General features: G+C 37.7%; 1 protein-coding gene across 1 annotated transcript in view; it reads right to left on the bottom strand.

The window, feature by feature from the left end:
* LOC107678859 (runt-related transcription factor 2-like) overlaps positions 1–20,102 on the bottom strand; it is a 54,314-nt gene that overhangs the window by 24,226 nt on the left and 9,986 nt on the right. Inside the window, exons 3-4 of the mRNA XM_016474285.1 lie at positions 3,240–3,487; positions 1,812–1,968 (exon numbers count right to left, since the gene is read on the bottom strand). Coding sequence (XP_016329771.1) covers positions 1,812–1,968; positions 3,240–3,487 — 405 coding nt within the window. The remainder of the gene's footprint in view (positions 1–1,811; positions 1,969–3,239; positions 3,488–20,102) is intronic.

Below are 20,102 nucleotides of genomic sequence, written 5' to 3'. Positions count from 1 at the left end.
TATGCAGTTATTTTACATTTGATTATCACATTTCTGTAGCGTACCTGAAAATTTATTTTAGACTGAGCTGAAAAACCTGAAAAGCACTGTTTATTGAACTTTTGTCTTTGTTGTATTGTATTTATTTTCTGCTATTGCTTGTAATTTGGTTATCTGTAGAAAATATTTTTAGTACTGAGCCCATAGTAGCAGGCAGAATTGTTTTTCCAATTGTTTATTTTCTTTATTATTTAAACAAAAATGTGTAGGCCTATTTTTTTGTTGTGAATGTCCCAATTGAGGTACAGGATGTGAAAATTTCAGATAAATGTTCATGTTATATATTTTGGTTGCATTTGTGAGTTAATAAAAATGTAGATGGTTGTTTAAAATAGATATATAATATCATAATATCGATATATCGATCGATATACTTCTGTATCGAATCGAATCGTAATTGTATCGTAGAATTTTTTGCGGTATCGGCAAATATCGTATCGCTGGGTATGAGAATCAATATCGTATCGTATCGTGACGAACCATCCGATTTACACCCCTACTATTTTCAGATACTGTTTTTTGCCTACAAAATAGTAAGGAAGTATCCGATTTCGAATGCAGCCTGTGACTCTCAATTTGGCTCAACCAATGGTGTGAGTTTGGAGGTGTGGCCATCTGATTGATTGACCAATTGCAGACAGGTAAAGTGTTCAAGAAGCATCATTACTTTTACAATTTTGTGCAGTGATTCTAAAGGCACAAAATTTAACACTTCAAGATTAAAAAAAGATAATAAAAAAAAAATAAAATAATCTGAACAATATGCAAAATTATATAACACACTAAAGACTGTTATGCAGACAGCTAAGTTTCCGTCAATGGTTTTGAGAAACCTTAGTACAGAACGCACAGAGACCTGTAATTTAATGAGTGCATTCTTACCGGCAATGTGGTGATTTGGTTTCACAACGGTGTTGGCTCGTAACTGATAGCTCAGCACACAGACTGACTATAATTATTCTAAGAATGTCATGTGTCCCTGTGTGACCGCGTGCCTCTGCTACCAAATCTCCCTGGAGGATTTCTCCACATGACATTGTGCAAGTGTAGATAAACACAAAATGATTAAGCTTAATAGAAAAAGGCATGGTGTGATAATACAGTCTGTAATAGGGTAAGCCTGTGTAAACACACATAAACTGGCATGAAGTGTATTGTTAGTTGCACTAGCAGTCAAAAATTTGGGCATGCTTGAATTAAATTGTTTTACAGGATTTTTTTTTTTTTTAAGTATGTAAATGATGTACCTATGCTAAAATATTTTAAAATCCTTTTGTAGGTAAATATTAATTATTTCAATATATTATTTGTGTACCGTATTCAATTAAATTGGGACACATTTTGCCATTGAGGATCACTGGGAAACAATGGCCCAATTATTCGGAATTATATCTAATTACGCATTTTAATTTAAAAAAATCATTAAATAAATTTGTAATGGCTGAGACTAGAAAAGCATCAACTAGTGTCCAGCATCCATGAGAACTTCTTCAATACTGTTTAAAAAGCATCCCAGGATGATATGTTTAACATGCATGATACCCATACTTTCATTTTTGGTTATTTCATAGTTTGGTAGCTGCTAATATTCTAAAATGAAAGCAGTAATAATAAAAAGGGTGTGGCCAAATGTTTGATTGGATTTCACAGCCAAGTGTAAACATGCAATGAACGTTTCATTTTCTGGATATGAGCACATTTCCCATTGTAACCTGCATGTTAAGGGATTTAAAAAGTTCAACAATCAGAAAACTGACAAAATATGGACTCGCCTCTTCCGCTTCGGCCCACAAAGCGCAGGTCGTTGAAGCGGGCAACCTGGTTCTTCATAACACCTGAGGCATTCCTGAGCTCAGCTGAATAATTCTCATCATTCCCAGCCATTACTGTGACCACCGTCCCATCAGAAACCTCTCCCAGGGCCACCACCTGCGGAGAGAACAATGATGCAATGTTTTACACTGTGCATGTGCGCATATGCAAGACAGCAGCTTCTTCAGACAGTTCTTGTGAGTTCTGATTATTATTAGCAAGATTTATGCCAATAACTGCATAAACGTGCATATTTATGCAGATTTAATGTGGAAAGAAATATATGAATTAATTATAATCATTAATAATATTATATGTTACTATTATTAAAATATTATTATCATTTTTCTTAAAAAACAATTTATTAAACTTTTAAATGCAAAACTGATTGAAGCAGTCTAAAAAGGTGCTGGTGTGAGTGCCTAGAAAAATAATGAAAATTATACATTTATTTAATAAATCTATATTTAGATTTTTCGTGCATGTTTACTCTCTGTACGTGCCTATCTATCATTATCCTTATTAACCATTAATAAGCTTAAAAAATGTAGGTTACATCAGATTTATTACTACATTCTGTACATCAGCCACATGCATATTGCACCTAAGGCGACGTGTTTGCATAAGATCTTGCAATTCTATTTCATCATTACTAATCTAGCTACTAATCTGGCAAATTACCTAACAGCTAACCACACCTGCACAGGTCTGACCATAAACACAAGATTCTGCCACAGGCCAGAATTACACATCAAACAGTGAATAATGCCAGAGCAATTTCATTATTTCTTTTGAAATGAAACTTTGTTCCAGTAAAGTCTAGTGCTATTAAGAAAAAAAATCTGTTCACACACTCTTATAAGAGTATAAATAGTACAAAGGCTCAATTCAGTCCACTGACACACTAACTATCCGTGACAAATTTGTACAACACAAACTGACTGAAATTCATGAAATTATACGGGGTACTTTTTGCATAATTTAAAACTGATGGGTCGCTATGGATAGATATTTTACTTTAAATAATAATAATGGCAATAAAAATATTCAATCTAAATCCCCAGAACATATTACACTTAACAAAATGTAAGCAAAACTTTGCATATTTTGCTAAATTATATATTATCATTAATGTTGTTTAAATATGTTTAGAATATTATATTGTACTTCAATATTTGTCAGCAATGTGTTAATACGGCTTAGACAATTTGACCTGCACAAGCTTCATATTTTTCACTGGATAAAGTTGCATATAAAAACTAACACACAACAATCGTTTAAACACTTTCCGTTGTAGTGTCCATGTTACACATATTACTTTATTAAATGACTGTATTCATAAAGACTAACGCATTTTCCAAAATGCCTTTTTAAAAACAAGCTCTCACCTTAAACGCAACCGGTAGCGTTTTATTACACCTCCAATGAGAAGGCAAAACCGAGCAGAGAAAGTTCGGACTGTCGGTCCGGACCAGTTCGGCGGGGTGGTCGGCGATGATCTCGGCCATGGAGCGGTTCTCTTGCGCGCGGAGTATTGGCACCACCGCGCTGTCCTGCTGCTGCTGTCCTGCGCTCGGGTTCACATCATTCATCTTCACCGACACCGGCGGACTGAACCTCCGGCCGGCGCTGGGATCTACGGGAATGCGCATCACAACAGGCGAAATTAGCCAAAGACTAGCGTATGTCCTCTGTTTGCGTGTACGGAGCGCAGTCAGTCCCTCTCCGCGCGCTCAGCGCTGCAGTCTGATGAGTTTGGGAAGTGCTGCGGGTTACACACACTCAAGCAGACTTCAATTGGCGCTTTGCGCGCAGTCGTCATTAACTACGTTTCCTGTATTAAAAGGCGCTTAATTCACCGCCAAAAGGAGATTTGGTACGGTTCGGTCAGCTCTCCGAAAAGATATAAACAATATGTTATGCTAATAATAAATATAAGGTGATATTTTGTCTCTGGTGTGCAGGTTCAATGAAGTTTTCCGTAATCGCGCTACCTGGAGACCCTTTAAAGGATGAAAAGATCGCATGAGGCGAAATGTTTGTTGCTTCCAATGTGGTTGGGTCTTTGAAGACAGGGATTTCTCTTTTTTGTGGTTCATATAGTTCCAGCATCATGCAATCATTACACTGATGCCACTCAAACACGTGATGTCCCGATCACATCATAAAATTTCAACTGAAGTCATTCTGCTGTTACAGTAGGTGAGCATTTACATCTTTAGTCTTTAACTTTGCCTGTGAAAGTTTAAAACTGCATGGCTGTTATCACTTTTAATATCTGAATGGAAACAGGATAAATTGCCTCTTGTGGTCCTGAATAGATTCAATTACTGCATTAAGAGGAAATATATCATTTTTATGTTTTCCTTGAAATCGGTCACAGAAAGGACATTATTAAATTAGTCTAGGCACTTTTCTCTATGCACAATGGCAATGGAATATGCATGCGCAGATATTAAACCACACGGTAATTACAACGTGAACTACACGATATTGTGTGTGTGTGTGTTTTCAGATAAAAAAAAGGGCAATTGGAAATTTTCAAATTCAGATTATAGCTATTTACCTGTATGCTAAAATACACATTTTAATATTTCTACATACATTTCTGTACAGGCACATAACCTTAAAGTGTTGACTACAAAAAAGCTCTTGAACATTTCACTATTATAGAACAAGAAGGTGTCACATTAATATTATATGATTTTTTACAGCAATATTTTATTTAGCCAACAAATATTTAGATTTATTAGATTTATCTATTAGATTTATTACAGTGAAAATACATGTAAAACTTTCCCAACAATTTATAAAAAATACTCTTATACAGAATTACTTTCATTTGAAGAAACTTAACTGAAAACTGCTCATATCTCTGTCTGAGAAAGTGTGAGTCATAATGACAGAATATTTTCAGAATCATACACTTTCTACGCACACCTCTACCCCATAAAGCACAGACTAAACAGGCTGTCGTTTTAATACCCTTCGAGCAAAGTTTCTTTTGACTCTCTGAACAGAGTATCCATACACTGCCTTCAATGTTCTGGCAGTGCAACTAAAGCACGTGTTATTTAATAACGCTAACTCTCCATCTCTCAGTGATACTGTAGATGGCAATCTCTCCCTCTGACTCAACAGGCTCACGGATAGTGATTAACCCAAAGTCATAAGTGTTGCAATATGTTTCACACATTTAAAAAAAATTATCCGAATAATAGGTCCATAATTTTGATAGGAGCACAGCCACAGCCAATAAACCAAATAGGATATAAACAAAGCATCTAATTATTCTTGGCAGAACCGTGCAAGAGACTTGTTTAATCAGTGACAACAGTCAATCAAAATTTTGCCAAATGTTTGACTTAGGACCAACTTCGGCTTTAACATATATCTCAATATTTCAGTAGGGAAAAGCATATGCATTAAACATGTTCTTGAAGAACAGAGAAGTAAAAATGTGAAAGAACAAAGAAAAAGCATGATATTCACAACTGACACCATTAGATATTTGCCATTTTTGCCATGAAAAACAATCAAATCAAACAAAAGCAACTGCAAAAGTAACAAAATCAAAAGTGATGATCAATAACTGCTTGTTCAGGAATACAGATTCGTAACCTCAGCTGGAAAACAGGCTAAAGTAGCTTGGTATTGCTCACATATATTGTATGAAAGTCTTGCAGGGTGGCATGAGTGGGGGTGGCGGTGGTCTCATGGGTACGTTTTGAGTATCTTGTACGTGGGAGGGATAGAAAAAGCTTCAGTAAGCACTGACATGCATCTGGCACATTGTTAGGAGAGAGAAAAAATAGTTTGAGTTATACAAGTTGCGATTGAATTACGCTCCATCTCCATTTGCCCCGAGCACCGAAAATGTGTTCAAGATTGGCCAATGTAATTAAAGATCAATTTTCAATTCTTAAAAAGATAAATCAGAGTTACAACGGTATTAAAAAACACCATGTGTGCTATTCCAACTGTTTGGACAATAAAATAAACCTAATGCAAAAAGAGATGATTTATGCTAATAATTCCACACAGATGCGTGCGCTCAATCAGATGCACGCGAGATTCGCGGCTATCGGTGATGCAAATAAAACTTAATAAGAGAAATAAAGTGACTATCGACATGTCCAAACAGAGAGGCGTGTTAAATAATATACACAACGAGATATCAAAGAGCATTTGTCACATCTGAATCCACTTTGCCGGTACAGTATGGCCACCATCTGCCAGCAATATCGGCATAGGGCAGCGAACGCACGTGATTCGAGTGGTTCACTGTGCCTCGAGAGCTCTGCCCACTTCTTTTCGGGCGTCTCGTTTGATCTCCTAATGAGCCAAGAGGAGCCCACACAGCTGGCTATGATGTGCTACAAAGATGAGGGGTTAGAAGCCGTCCACCGAGCAAGAACCCCGGATTACCGTGCGCTATTCTGAGCGGTTTGTCATCAGACACTCGTGCTGGATTCCAACCAGCTCAAACGCTGATGATGTGATAAGCCGAACGTAACCGAACCCTTATCTGCTGATGGCGTGATAGGCCGAGCTCCTAACGAGGTTGACAGCGTAATCCAGCATGGGGAGCTCGTCAAAAACTGCCAGTGTACTGAAAAAGGCCAGTTTCAACACAACCAGACAAGTAGTCGCGCAAAAAATGAGCCAGCAACACTTTCCCCCCCCTCACAGCGAATTATAAGTGATGACACGGGACAAAGAAACCACTGTTGACTGGTAATGTAAACACGAAGAGACACTGCGCTCCAGGGCTTTAATGATATCCAAATGACTCCAATTCAGATTCATACAGCCCTGAGATTATGTAACGCGCTACATGAGTGTTTTTCTCCGCTTCTTTCTCGTCCCGCATTCTTTCGACGGTTGAGAGGAAAAGTACAGCCACTTAAGTCCCTGGATCAGGGCTCCATTTCACAGTGGTGCATTTTTTGAGACACTTAATTATGGCTTTATGTGGGGAGCAATTTGATGGGGCTATGGAGGCTTCCAATTTTAAATAGTTACTTTCCATCCTTGGCACGGTTCAGGAGAACATGCGCACGAGCGAGCAGGATAGTGATGATTCGTACGCAGAATTCATAGCCTTACCTCATCAGGAAGACCTTCTCAACATCCTTTCAACCCCCAGATTTAATCTGAGCCCATAATTGCAGTTTTGTCATTGACTGGTTAGTGACATCATCACTGCAGACGAGACCTTCAGGACTTTGGGTTGCCAGAGAGGCACAAGAACTGGCTCGGAGAGCAAATTGGACCCATGTTATGGTCGCAAATTTCAGGAACACGATGGTTTTTTGGAAGCGCTCTGCGTTCGTTATGGAAAGTGGAGTGTGGGGCCTGTGGTGGTGGTGGTGATGGAGATGTGGGGGCTGGTTTTGGGGGGGCGGGGTGGTGGTGGCAGGCTACAAAGACAATTTCCTTTTTGCTCTCATTGGCATGACTGTCTGCCGCCTCTAGCCTTCATGGAGGTCCTTAATTGAGATCACTTGTACATAAAAATAGGAACAGAAAAGGAACTTTTGCGGCTTGTGAGGGGGAAAAGGGGAATAAAAAGACTGGGAATATGTGACAAAGGCTCCCATTAAAATACCCGTAACATTGAAGTCAAGTATAGGAGATGGAGGGCCGTCGCCATGGTGATGGTTGGAGATTTATCGTTTTCCTTGACTTCAAGTACTGTGTTAGTGTGAGACTAGTTCTGTATCAGTTCACTTCCCCCGCATGAATTGTGCACGTTGAAAAACGTGTCACTGTAATATTTTGACGAGGCCTACTTTATAACCAGCATTTGGCAGTGATATAAAATGTATTAAAAAATTTTTTTTTGAAATAAATATTAAGGAAATGATTAATAGCATGTATATATGAATTGAGTTTGTGTGTATTTTTACCTGCTGCTTGCAAACCTATGGTAACCATAGCAAAAGTAAGCTGTCCAATCATGTTACGAACATATCGACAAAAACATACTTACTATCATTGATACATTTAACATCACAAAATATAGATTTATTAAAGATTTATATTTAAAAAAAAATTATTTAAGATATTTAGGGCCAATTAGCATTAGAGTGCAATCCCATAAAAGCGCCGAAGGGAGGGGAAAATTCTACGGGTGATTTACTAACAATGCGCACATTAAAGAACACAGGCAGCCAGATCATTTTCATAATGACCAGCGCAATCTACCAAGAGCAACGCAAATTACCGCCTGCTTTAAGACATGCTTTTTGGGCGTTAAATAATGGCGCAAATACCAGTAATTTGACGAGCGCAAACATTAGTAAAAATTAATTTTAATACTCTCCTCCCATAAATTTTCCGTCTGAAAGGGAAACTCCTACAAATGCATATTCAATAAGTTCAGGCACAAAAATACAGCCTTTTCAGTGCTAATTCTTCACTGCACGTCTTTAGTAAATCCTGACAGTACTATTTCAACGCCAAAAGTTTGTAAATAAGTTTGTTAACGCCTGTAAGAAAATCTGGCCCTAAGCTTACTGGTCTAGAGACACCAGATTCTTTTTTGTGATTCTTTCTGCCTTTTTCATAGTTTTTACATAGTCTTTGTCACTTTATGAGTCATCAAATCATTGAATAGATTAATTCAAAACACTGAATGATTTAATAGCTTACTCATAACGACTGTCAGTAGTTTTGTTTCTGAATAAATCAGTGTTTTGAATGAAGCAGTTGATCGAATGATTCAGTGGCTTACTCATAAAGATGGTCTATAGTTTTGATACTGAATGAATCAGTAGTTTAAATTAATCGATTGACTGAATGATTCAACGGCTAACTCATAAAGATGCTCACTAGTTGTGCTCCTGAATGAATCAGTGTTTTGAACAAATTGGTCAATCTAATGATCCAATGGCTCACTGAATGAATGAGTGTTGTAAATGAATCAAATGACTGAATTATTAAATGGCTCAGTCATAAAGACAGTCACTAGTTTTGTTTCTGAATGAATCAGTGTTTTGAACAAATTAGCTGATCGAATGATTCAATGGCTCATTAATAAAAATGGCAACTAATTTGGTTACTGAATGAATCAGTGTTTTAAATGAACCAGTTGGTCAAATGATTCAACAGTTCACTCATAAAGACGGTCAATAGTTCATTCACCGATTCCCTGAATGAACCGAAACACTGTTTCATTCAGCAATGCCATAACTGTGTGTTGCTCAGAGAGGCACAATGGTTAATTCTGCTTGGAATAAAGTTAAAAATAAAATAAAATAAAAAGTAACTGTATAATGGGCAATACTGTGTAATGCAAGTTACTCAATATTGACTTCTTGTTTATTAAACTCAAAGTATTATTGCTTAAGAAGTAAAATACTGTCTTTTGGGCACTGTTTCTATTGTTTTATCATCCAAAACTTAACAAAATAAAACATTCACCCTACAAAAGGGGTCTTCCCTTTACATGCATAGATTAGGGGTTGCATTTCCAACTGATATCTGCTGTGTAATTGAGCAAGTGTGGATTAGTGATTTATTCAGCAGAGTCTGAGGAATAATCAAGGGATCAGTCTATAGCAGACCCTCACCCCAGGCACTCCTGGACGAGGGTCGGGTATCACTTCTGTACAAGAGCGTGCTTATTTTGGACCAGATTAACCTTGAGAATTCCACTTCACACTTTCCCCTTCCGCTGTGGATTGCACGGCTCTACTTCCTCTCTGAAACGGCCCGGTTAGTTGAAAAATATTTATAGTTATTACGCCGTTCTCATGTATCCACAGTCAGTTAGTTCTATTTTGTGTGCAAGGTAAAACTAATAGCAGATTTATGTAGGGGGATTTCACCTCATCACGCAGTAGATTGAGGATGATTTATTGGCTGCATAATATGAACTACTGATGGATTGAGTAACTGGAGGACAACCCAAACAGGCAGGTATCCAGAAAGCAACTCGCAAGGGAACTATCGCCTATTACCTCGCTGCTGTACAGCTCTGGCTTTATTTCGCTGTTTGGATGCAGGAGGGCTCGTGCTCAGGTGTTTAAAATAGAAAAAGTCTGGCTGAAAGGAAAAAGAGAAAGTCGGGATATTACAGCAGCTGCAAAGAGTTGCTTTCTCTTGAACGTAAACCTTAGGAAAGAGGTAAAATATAACCTGGCCATATGTGCACAGCAGTGGATTAAATGAATTATTCCAGCACGTCAAAAGTCTGTGGAACCAGGTGATTTGCTTGGCTACTGTTCTGATATTTCTTTTGCATAAAAATAAGGCTGCCATTGTTTGCTCAAATCGAATCATTCTCATGGGGAGCAAACCTGTCCAGCTTTCTATTCGTTCAAGACATTTCAACTAGAGTTGGTCGTTCCCGGTGCATAAGGGAAAATGGTAACACAACCCAAAAACCTATAAGTAAAAAAAAAAAAAAAAGTTTAGTCTTCCCAGTCTCTGACTCTCGTGATGGTTACTGCGAGGTAATTGAGAGAAAATGCTACTGCGAGTATAGGGTAATGATACTGCCACAATGACTTTAGGCTTTGGGAATATTTTCTTTCGGAACTGACTCCAGCCTGCAAAGATTATATTCATCCTCAGCACTGGAAGTTGACTGAATGTGTTTAAATGGCCAAAAAAGTAATAGGTTCTCAACACACAGACATCTCTTTTTATATCCACAGCGAGATAAAAAGTTCTCGTGTCACTTTGGATCAATTTAATGTGTTCTTGCTGAATAAAAGTATTAATTTCTTTAAAGTGCCCCAATTATGCAGTGTGTAACACAGCTCTTAAGTGAATGAAAGCATCCTGCAAAGTTTTAAAACTGAGAGTACACCGTGTATAAAGTTATTGTCTCTCAAAAGAAAGAGTCGACTCATTAACGAATCATTGAAACGAGTGGTTTTTAAAACGAATCCCAAGTCGTTTCATGTTGACGTCAACATGAAACATTAGCATATTGCCCGCCCACTTGTTGGTCTTTTCGCGTTGGTCTGCATGAAAATGCAAATTCATTCTTTGCCAATAGGTGCCGCTTTTGGAGTGGTAAAAATAGCGCTGTACACAAAGCAGCGCTGCTTTATCAGGCATTACAGGCATGATGAAATGAAAACGAGACCAATCAGACCAATCACCGCAGATTAGCGTCACGCAAAGGAGGGGTTTGGAAAAATTAATCGTTGAGCGAATCGTTTGATGACATCAAAATGACATGAAAATGACATGCGGATATTCTCGAGGCACCCCTGAAGATGATACACAAGTGAACGTGTTCCAATAGATTGAAATGTTTAATTACTTTTGCAGCTCTTTTCATGCAGCTACACTGAAACTACAGTAAAAGCAAAAGTCTTTGCTTCATGCAAAAGTTGGAGCAATTTTTCTGCAGCAGCCAAAATGTGCACCACATTTTGAAATCCAAATGATATCTAATTTAGGGTGTTGAACCAAACTCAGAAGAAATTCAGTTCATGAAGGAACATTTGACTGACTTCCCGAATGCCACTGGGAGAATTTATATTATTGGTAATCGCTGCACTTTAGGAGAGATACGCCTGTGGTTTGCCTGTGACATACCAGTGCAATCTAGACATTTTCAGAATTGAACAAAATTACTCTTTGGCATTTAACTGCAGGGATCTTGGATGTCTCAAACTCACTGCGTTGTATTCCTCTTTTTATTTAACTCCTAAACTAGAGGGGTTGAACAACAATAAAACGTCTGAATTATAAGAATTTGCTAAGCCTTACACAGCATGCAAACTTGTGACTTTTTGAAATGCAATATTTATTCTCTACACCTCATGATCATTTTATTAACATTATTAATAAAAAAGGATAAAATGTAATATTTTATATTTAGTATTTAATAAATAAATCATGAAATAGCAAAACTTTCTAGTAAAACTTACTCCAATAATCTTTGCTTTACAATGTTGATTTTTTTTCTCCATAAAGATGCTGTGACTGGGGGAAAAATGTAATTATCCTTGTGAAGATCTCTAGACATCAAGATCTTAATCTGAATGTGGAACACATCTAAGTCTAATTAAATCAACATAAGTTACTTTGCTGATTAAAAACCCTGGAGGCCATCCAATTACACTAATTATACAGGTTTATTGTGTAACTGGCTTCAGGGCCAGACTGCCAGTTCTTTATAAATTTCACAAATCGAATGGAAATAAATCACACAAAACAGAATACGGTGAAAACTTTATGTACTTTAAAAACAGTAGCCTCCTATGAACTTCCCCTCGAGGAACTATAAATCAATGCTTCTCAACCCAACATGTGCAAGTCTGTTCTGATTGGTTTGGAGACATGGAGATAACAGCAAAAATAAAACACTAAATCTTCCTATTCAGTATGTCGATTTTTTTTTGTTTTTTTTTGCATATTTGATTGATAACATTAGCTAAAAATTGTGAAAAAAAAAGAAATACATACTTTACTACATGTTAGGTTCTGAAATAAAACCAGTTGAGAACCACTGCTCTAAATAACGTCTAAGCCTGAAAAAAAACAAACGCAACAAACTGTTTGCTCGTAATTCCGAGAAAAAAACTGCGAGATGTAATGTCAGAATTGCAAGATATAAGTTCAGAATTCTTAATTTTTTCTAGCAATTATGAGTTGACATCTCACAATTCTGCCCATTTTATTTTGAGAATTCTGAGTTTACATCTCACAATTCTGTTTTTTTGTTTGTCAAAATAAAAAGGTAACTTTTTATCTCGGTGACTTTTTATCTCAGAACACTTTTTCTTGCAAGTTATATGCAAGTCTTGCACTTTTTATTGCTTGTTATAAATGTGCAAGTTGCGAGTTAACATGTAGGAATTGACTTTTTCAAAATTCGGTATAATTCTGCTTTATGCTTTCGCCACAGAATAAAAAAAGAAAAAAGGTAAATACGACCTTATCACACAGCACCTTTTTCTTTTCTTTTTTTTGTTGCAATTTCGAGTTTATGTCACAATTCTGATTTTTCTTCTCAAAAATGCAAGTTTATATCTCACAGTTGCGAGTTACAAGCTTGCAGTTAGTTAACGTGTTAATATCTCGCAATTCTGAGTTTAAATCTCACAATTCTGAAAAAAAGTCTGATTTGTGAGATAAAAATTCGGAGTTAACTTCTTAATTTTTTTAATCCTATGGCAGAAACACATTTCCATAGCACATAGAGTAGACCTAAACACAAAAAGAAATGCACACACTTGATGACACATCACCACAGGGTCGTGCTGAAGGCAAAGAGCAGTAAAGATCTGGCTCTGTTAGACTTGGGTTAACCGTACTGTAATTCTGAAGCCCTGAGGAGTGTCCCAGTGGCTATTTGGTTGCTGTTTACCAACGAGATAAATTCCACTGTCCCTGAAGGGGAAGGTCATGGGCAGCGCGTGGGCTGAGTGTGTATACCGGTGGTCAAGTGTAGGTTGGTATGAACATGTGGCTAGAGCGTGTTATATATGTGGGATTGTTTTAAGGACTATTTGAATACAGATGAGAACAGGCTGCTTTGTTTCCACACAGGGTCTTCCGGCCCCTTGTTTCTCAATTCATTGTGATTAAAAGAAAATTGTGAAATTGAATGAATGATGCATTTATATAGCGCTTTATTGTGTATTGCTGTACACCCAAAGCGCACTAACAACACTTTTTTGCACTAACAACAATTACCACTTTAAATACACTGTTCCCACAGTTTGTTGCTTTTTAAGTTGTGATTAATTTGAACTTTGGCACATAACGAATGACAGACCAAAATATGACTAAAGAATGCGCATTTATGTATGTCAAGTATAATCTTCCCAGACAATATTGCCTTTCTTCTAAAGAAAAAAAAAGGACATTAAGAAGAAAAACACTGGCCTGAGAATTCTGCTGTCAGTTAAATGCCATCATTCTTTCTTTCAACTGCATTTTCTCACAAAGAGTTTCTGTTGTCACTAAGAGTTTAAAACAATAGCCGGGTTTCCATCCACATATTTATATGCAAATTTTGGCATACTGCATAAAAATCTTGCATAAAAACACCAAGACAACAAATTTTTTTTTGAAGACAAACTACGATGGAAACATTTGACCAAATGTTGCATGCTGCTCTGTTCACAAATTGTTTTTGCAATATTACAATTTTTCAAGAAAATATATCTGAAAGTTACTGTATTTGGTGAAGAGTGAGACCAATCCCATTAAATAATTTTCCAGAAAAATATTAAGCAGCACAACTGCTGCACAAATGTTCCTTGAGCAGCAAATTAGTATATCAGAATGATTTCTGAAGGATCATGTGACACTGAAGAGTAATGATGCTGAAAATTCAGCTATGCATCACAAGAATATATTACATTTTAAAATCTATTCAAATAGAAAAATGTTTCACAATATTACAGTTTTTACTGTATTTTGATCAAATAAATGCAGCCTTGGCAAGCATAAGAGACTTCTTTCAAAAACATAAAATCTAACCGACCCCAAACTTTTGAACGGCATCATGAGTTTCTATTACAGAACATTACAAATAAGCCACTAGTAAAATTCGATGCTTAGGATGCCCTCTTAGTAGCCAGTTGACAGCAGCTCACTAGCTTTTGGAACAGAGCTGATGTGCTTTAAATCCTCTGGGAAGATTCTTGTTAAATCTGTGTTTTTGCTGTTCTCTCGCCAAAGAGAAAAGACATTCCATTTCCCACATACACATCAAAACAACACAGAGACATGCACGCCACCAACAAATCAACTAATGTGCTGTAATTACGTTACCGCTTTGAAGTGCCTAACTATTCAAAGAACATTAAAGAGCATCTAAAATAAAACTCAGGAGGACATGTTGGAGTGTTAAGGCCTGTCCTGTTTGACTGAAGTTCAAAGTGCTGTTTTGAAGGCTTTAAAGGGCTTTCTCTCTGTATCCCGTCTGCATACGTGTTGAGTAAAAGTGAATTGAGAGCTGAAAAGAAGATTCCAGCCCCATGCGTGGATTTCCCAGGACACTGTTAACGTGACATCAAAGGCAATTACCGAACGCAGTGCCAAGGTGTGCGCTCTCCTTCCCTCTCTCTGGGCTTTGTGCCGCGTGCATATTTCATTTCGGCCTTTGTGAAAGTGTGTGTGGGTCGCTGTAGGTGGGAACGCCTCCCAGAAGAAACCTTTGTGTCCGGTGCGGGACGCAGCGCAGGTGGCATGTCAGTGATTCGAGGGAGTTTTTACAACAGATAGGGGCCTTTTGTGCTGAGTGTGATTGAGCTATCGCGTTTAAAAGTGTGAGAGGAAACAAGACGAGGGCGATGAAGACGACACAAAGGCCTCCACCGAAGCAGATGGGTGGTGTCTGATCTGGCCGTTTGTCTCCTGTGACATACTTCTGCGCCAGCTCTCAGGCGCAGGGTGATCCCTTGCCTTTTTTACTTCTTCCTGTTCGTGTCACTGGGCCGCTCAGATTACAGCATTAGGCTTGTGTGGGCGTCCACAGCCAGGGCTGGCGTCCCAGTGCCAACAAACTACTCTTCAGGTGTGCAACTGATCCATTTAACACCTCTACCCTTAAGGGGGTGTGTGGGATGATAACTGAACCAAATTAAGAGATGGTACCTGTTGCATCGTGACGCTATATGTCCAGCCTTTGTCATTTCCGGCGCTCAATCTGTGCATATATAAGAGACTTCTTTCAAAAACATAAAATCTAACCGACCCCAAACTTTTGAACGGCATCATGAGTTTCTATTACAGAACATTACAAATAAGCCACTAGTAAAATTCGATGCTTAGGATGCCCTCTTAGTAGCCAGTTGACAGCAGCTCACTAGCTTTTGGAACAGAGCTGATGTGCTTTAAATCCTCTGGGAAGATTCTTGTTAAATCTGTGTTTTTGCTGTTCTCTCGCCAAAGAGAAAAGACATTCCATTTCCCACATACACATCAAAACAACACAGAGACATGCACGCCACCAACAAATCAACTAATGTGCTGTAATTACGTTACCGCTTTGAAGTGCCTAACTATTCAAAGAACATTAAAGAGCATCTAAAATAAAACTCAGGAGGACATGTTGGAGTGTTAAGGCCTGTCCTGTTTGACTGAAGTTCAAAGTGCTGTTTTGAAGGCTTTAAAGGGCTTTCTCTCTGTATCCCGTCTGCATACGTGTTGAGTAAAAGTGAATTGAGAGCTGAAAAGAAGATTCCAGCCCCATGCGTGGATTTCCCAGGACACTGTTAACGTGACATCAAAGGCAATTACCGAACACAGTGCCAAGGTGTGCGCTCTCCTTCCCTCTCTCTGGGCTTTGTGCCGCGTGCATATTTCATTTCGGCCTTTGTGAAAGTGTGTGTGGGTCGCTGTAGGTGGGAACGCCTCCCAGAAGAAACCTTTGTGTCCGGTGCGGGACGCAGCGCAGGTGGCATGTCAGTGATTCGAGGGAGTTTTTACAACAGATAGGGGCCTTTTGTGCTGAGTGTGATTGAGCTATCGCGTTTAAAAGTGTGAGAGGAAACAAGACGAGGGCGATGAAGACGACACAAAGGCCTCCACCGAAGCAGATGGGTGGTGTCTGATCTGGCCGTTTGTCTCCTGTGACATACTTCTGCGCCAGCTCTCAGGCGCAGGGTGATCCCTTGCCTTTTTTACTTCTTCCTGTTCGTGTCACTGGGCCGCTCAGATTACAGCATTAGGCTTGTGTGGGCGTCCACAGCCAGGGCTGGCGTCCCAGTGCCAACAAACTACTCTTCAGGTGTGCAACTGATCCATTTAACACCTCTACCCTTAAGGGGGTGTGTGGGATGATAATTGAACCAAATTAAGAGATGGTACCTGTTGCATCGTGACGCTATATGTCCAGCCTTTGTCATTTCCGGCGCTCAGTCTGTGCATATGCTGAGACCGTGACAAAAGAGATCGGTTTCATGCTCTTCAGCTGTATGACTAAGTGCATTAATCAAATTACCTCTTCCTTTTCTCATTCATCAGTTCCTACCAGCTTCATCTGGAAGATCAAAGGCTGGTGTCCGACACTATAATACATCCCACCCATGTTAATCAAAATTTAACAGACGTTATTTATTATTTATCTATCTAATTCATTATTTATTTACCTATTTATCTCATGAGAATCTTACGTTTTGGACACATACAATCATCACATAATTTCAGCTTGGTGTTGTAAAGTCAAGTCAAATTATGAAAAGTGCTATACAAATTGATTTATATACAGTAGCGCTTTTCATAATATGCATCGTTTCAAAGTGTAGTTTGGACTTCTGAAATGGAAATGAATGTTGCATTTGCATCTGATGTTTTCATCAACACCATTTATCTAAGCAGCCAATGCTATAATATTTTGGTGAAAATTCAGTTGTTATTTACTCACCCTGAAGTAATTTCAAACCTGTATGACTTACTTAAACATAAAAGAAAACATTTTGAGTAATGTTGGTGTCCAAACAACATCAGACCCCATTGACTTTCGTTGTACGGATATAAATATCTGTAAATGTCTTCCTCTTTATGTTCCAAAGAAGAAAGTAAGTCATACAGGTTTGGAATGACATTAATAGTTAATATTGACAGAATGAATATATCTTTTTTATACTCACTTCTCAACACTTTTTTGTTTGCTTCAAAAATTATTAAAGAACATTAATATGCAATATTCTACCAATATAATGAGTCAATCACAAAGATTAAAAGAACATAGACTGCAATTATAACATTGACATGGAAATCGGCCAATGTTGAGGCACTGCTTCCTGTCATGTGACTTTTCTCTTTTTCACTTTTCAATTCAAACTGCACAAACCAAAAGAAAGAAAGAAAGAAAGAAAGAAAGATAGATAGATAGATCATGGATAGTGGCCCTACATTTTTAGTAATATATACATCTGGCTGTGCTTGTGAAGCATTTCGTATGTATAATTATACAAAAAGCCAAGGCAAAAAATCCGCACACCAAACGAAATGCAAAGTTCAAGGTCCTTAGAACAGGAGTTTATTTATTATGTATAATTATCCCATGGTAGAAGTTATTATTTAGTGAGAATGTAAGTGAGATTAGGGTTAGGGTTAGAGATAGATAGATAGATAGATAGATAGATAGATAGAAAGATAGATAGATAGATAGAAAGATAGATAGATAGATAGATTCATAATTTTAATGATATTTGTTACTGATTTTTAATTTATGCTATTTTGGTTAAAGAGTTAATCAGCAGTGATTAAGGAGATTGTAACCTCAAAGTCCTTTCATAAAAGATGTAATTTAGACACAAAGCTCTACCTGACTATTAGTAAATTAATCCACCCAAAGGACCATTCAATATCTAAAACTTGCTATCAAAATTACGTTTGCTCGCCAGCTACAATTAAATAGCACTAAATGAATATGGCTTTGATGATATTTTTAGATGGCCCTCTCCTTCACAGAAGCTGCAGCTCAGGGTCAGAGATTTTCCCCTCGCTTCAATTACCTATTGATGAGAGGGCTTCCCTGCTCTGGCACTGCTTTGGAAAAAGTAAGTCTGGTTTGCTTTTAAGATGTCTCAGGAATGACGGCGGTCAGTGGGATCTGAGCAGACGATGCATGCAACAGAAGCTGCCTTTTAATACTCGTCTGATGTTGCTCTCAAATGATTTGGGATTCTTGGATTCTCTGGAATGCTTATGGACTTTGAGTCCTTAGAGTCTCTAAACCGTCTTCTTTCTTTCATCAGTCTTAGCTTTTTTATTTTTAAATGTCTCCCTTACATTCTCGCTAAATGATAATTGCTACCATGGGATAATTGTCAATACTGTATAGCTCGGTTTTGATAATGAGCAACAAAATATGCCCTGGAGAAACCTAGCGAGTCTGTCTCATGCCACACATGTAGACAATTACTCCACACCCATCTGCCATTAGGCAGCGTTACAGAGAATGTTTTCTACTTAATTAAATCCAAATCTCTCAATAGTGGAGCCCGAATGAAATATAATGTGTCTGTTTGGGTCTGGTTTCTTTCCTGCCTCCTTCTTCTTCACTGGTCGTGATATCAGCTCACACTAATATGAAAAGTTAAAAATAATCTCATTTTAGATTAGTTAAAATATATCAAATGTATTAATTAAATATGTTGCGAATATGTAAACTGTTGAATGCATTAAGTCAAACTGATCAAACTGTGTATAACACACAATATAAACTTTACAGAGACCTCAATGCTGTATGTTTAAAATAATACTAGCAACTTTAAAATTAGCCTTTTATTTTCATCATATTTTTCTAATATGTTCCTCTGACCTGATCAAAATCTATCAAGCAGGCAACATAAAAATAAGTTTAAATTCGAAATCACAAAGTCTCATTAAAAACATACTGTAGAAAAATACTATAAAATAACTTTCTTACATTTACTCATGTTTTATATCTGGAGTCTTTAAAAACACACATAGAAGTAAATTATTTCACGAAGGACATATGAAGCAAGTTGTCAAATTGAAATAATTTTTTTGAGCTATCAAACAGGACTGGTTGTCTCTGATATCCCAAAAAGATCATGAGGGTTAAACAGATCTGGAACCAGAATGCAATTATCCACCAAATATAACATGATGCTTTAAATCAAAACATGGCTATTTTAAAACTCTCTGAGCATAAAAAAAATATTGCAAATCATTGAGAATTTAAGCCAAGCATCTACTGTACCTCTCATAATAAAACCACACAGAAACTTAACAAAGGGTCTCAGGTGGGCTTTTACTATGCATCTGCACATATCTGCACAAACCACAATCAAGACATGCTGCCCTACAGCAGGCGCTAAGCTTTCCCCGTCCCATTCTCATCCTGGTCTAGTCTCACCCCTGGGAGCATGCCGAGGGTCAGAGGTTAACAAGTGGCTCTCGGGTTTGTGTGTACGGCTGAGAACAGCACGCGTGCTGAGGGAACAGGCCTCGCACAGCTGTGTTTGGAAAGCAGACTTTCAGACTTGAAAACGGCTTTACAACATTTCTCTTGGAGGATTCGGCAAAACCCATACATCAGAATGAATGGGCTCTCTTACTTTTCCTTCATGACATGAGAAAGTCATATTTTTTATGCACAGTATGGTTTTGTGCTTGCCTGTTAGTTAGTTTTATAAAATTTCAGACATTCTTTATATATATATATATATATATATAGTATTTCTGCTGAGCATGAGGTGCCAACAAACATTAAATGATAAAAAGAATAAAAAAATTTAATAGAATTAAAAAATATATACATATATATACTGTATATAGTCTGAGAAAGATGC

The sequence above is a fragment of the Sinocyclocheilus anshuiensis genome, unplaced genomic scaffold (assembly GCF_001515605.1).
Source record: "Sinocyclocheilus anshuiensis isolate Anshui unplaced genomic scaffold, SAMN03320099.WGS_v1.1 scaffold1049, whole genome shotgun sequence".
Classification (NCBI taxonomy): domain Eukaryota; kingdom Metazoa; phylum Chordata; class Actinopteri; order Cypriniformes; family Cyprinidae; genus Sinocyclocheilus; species Sinocyclocheilus anshuiensis.
Note: the sequence above shows the minus strand (reverse complement) of the source record. Positions and strands in the feature narration are given on the sequence as shown.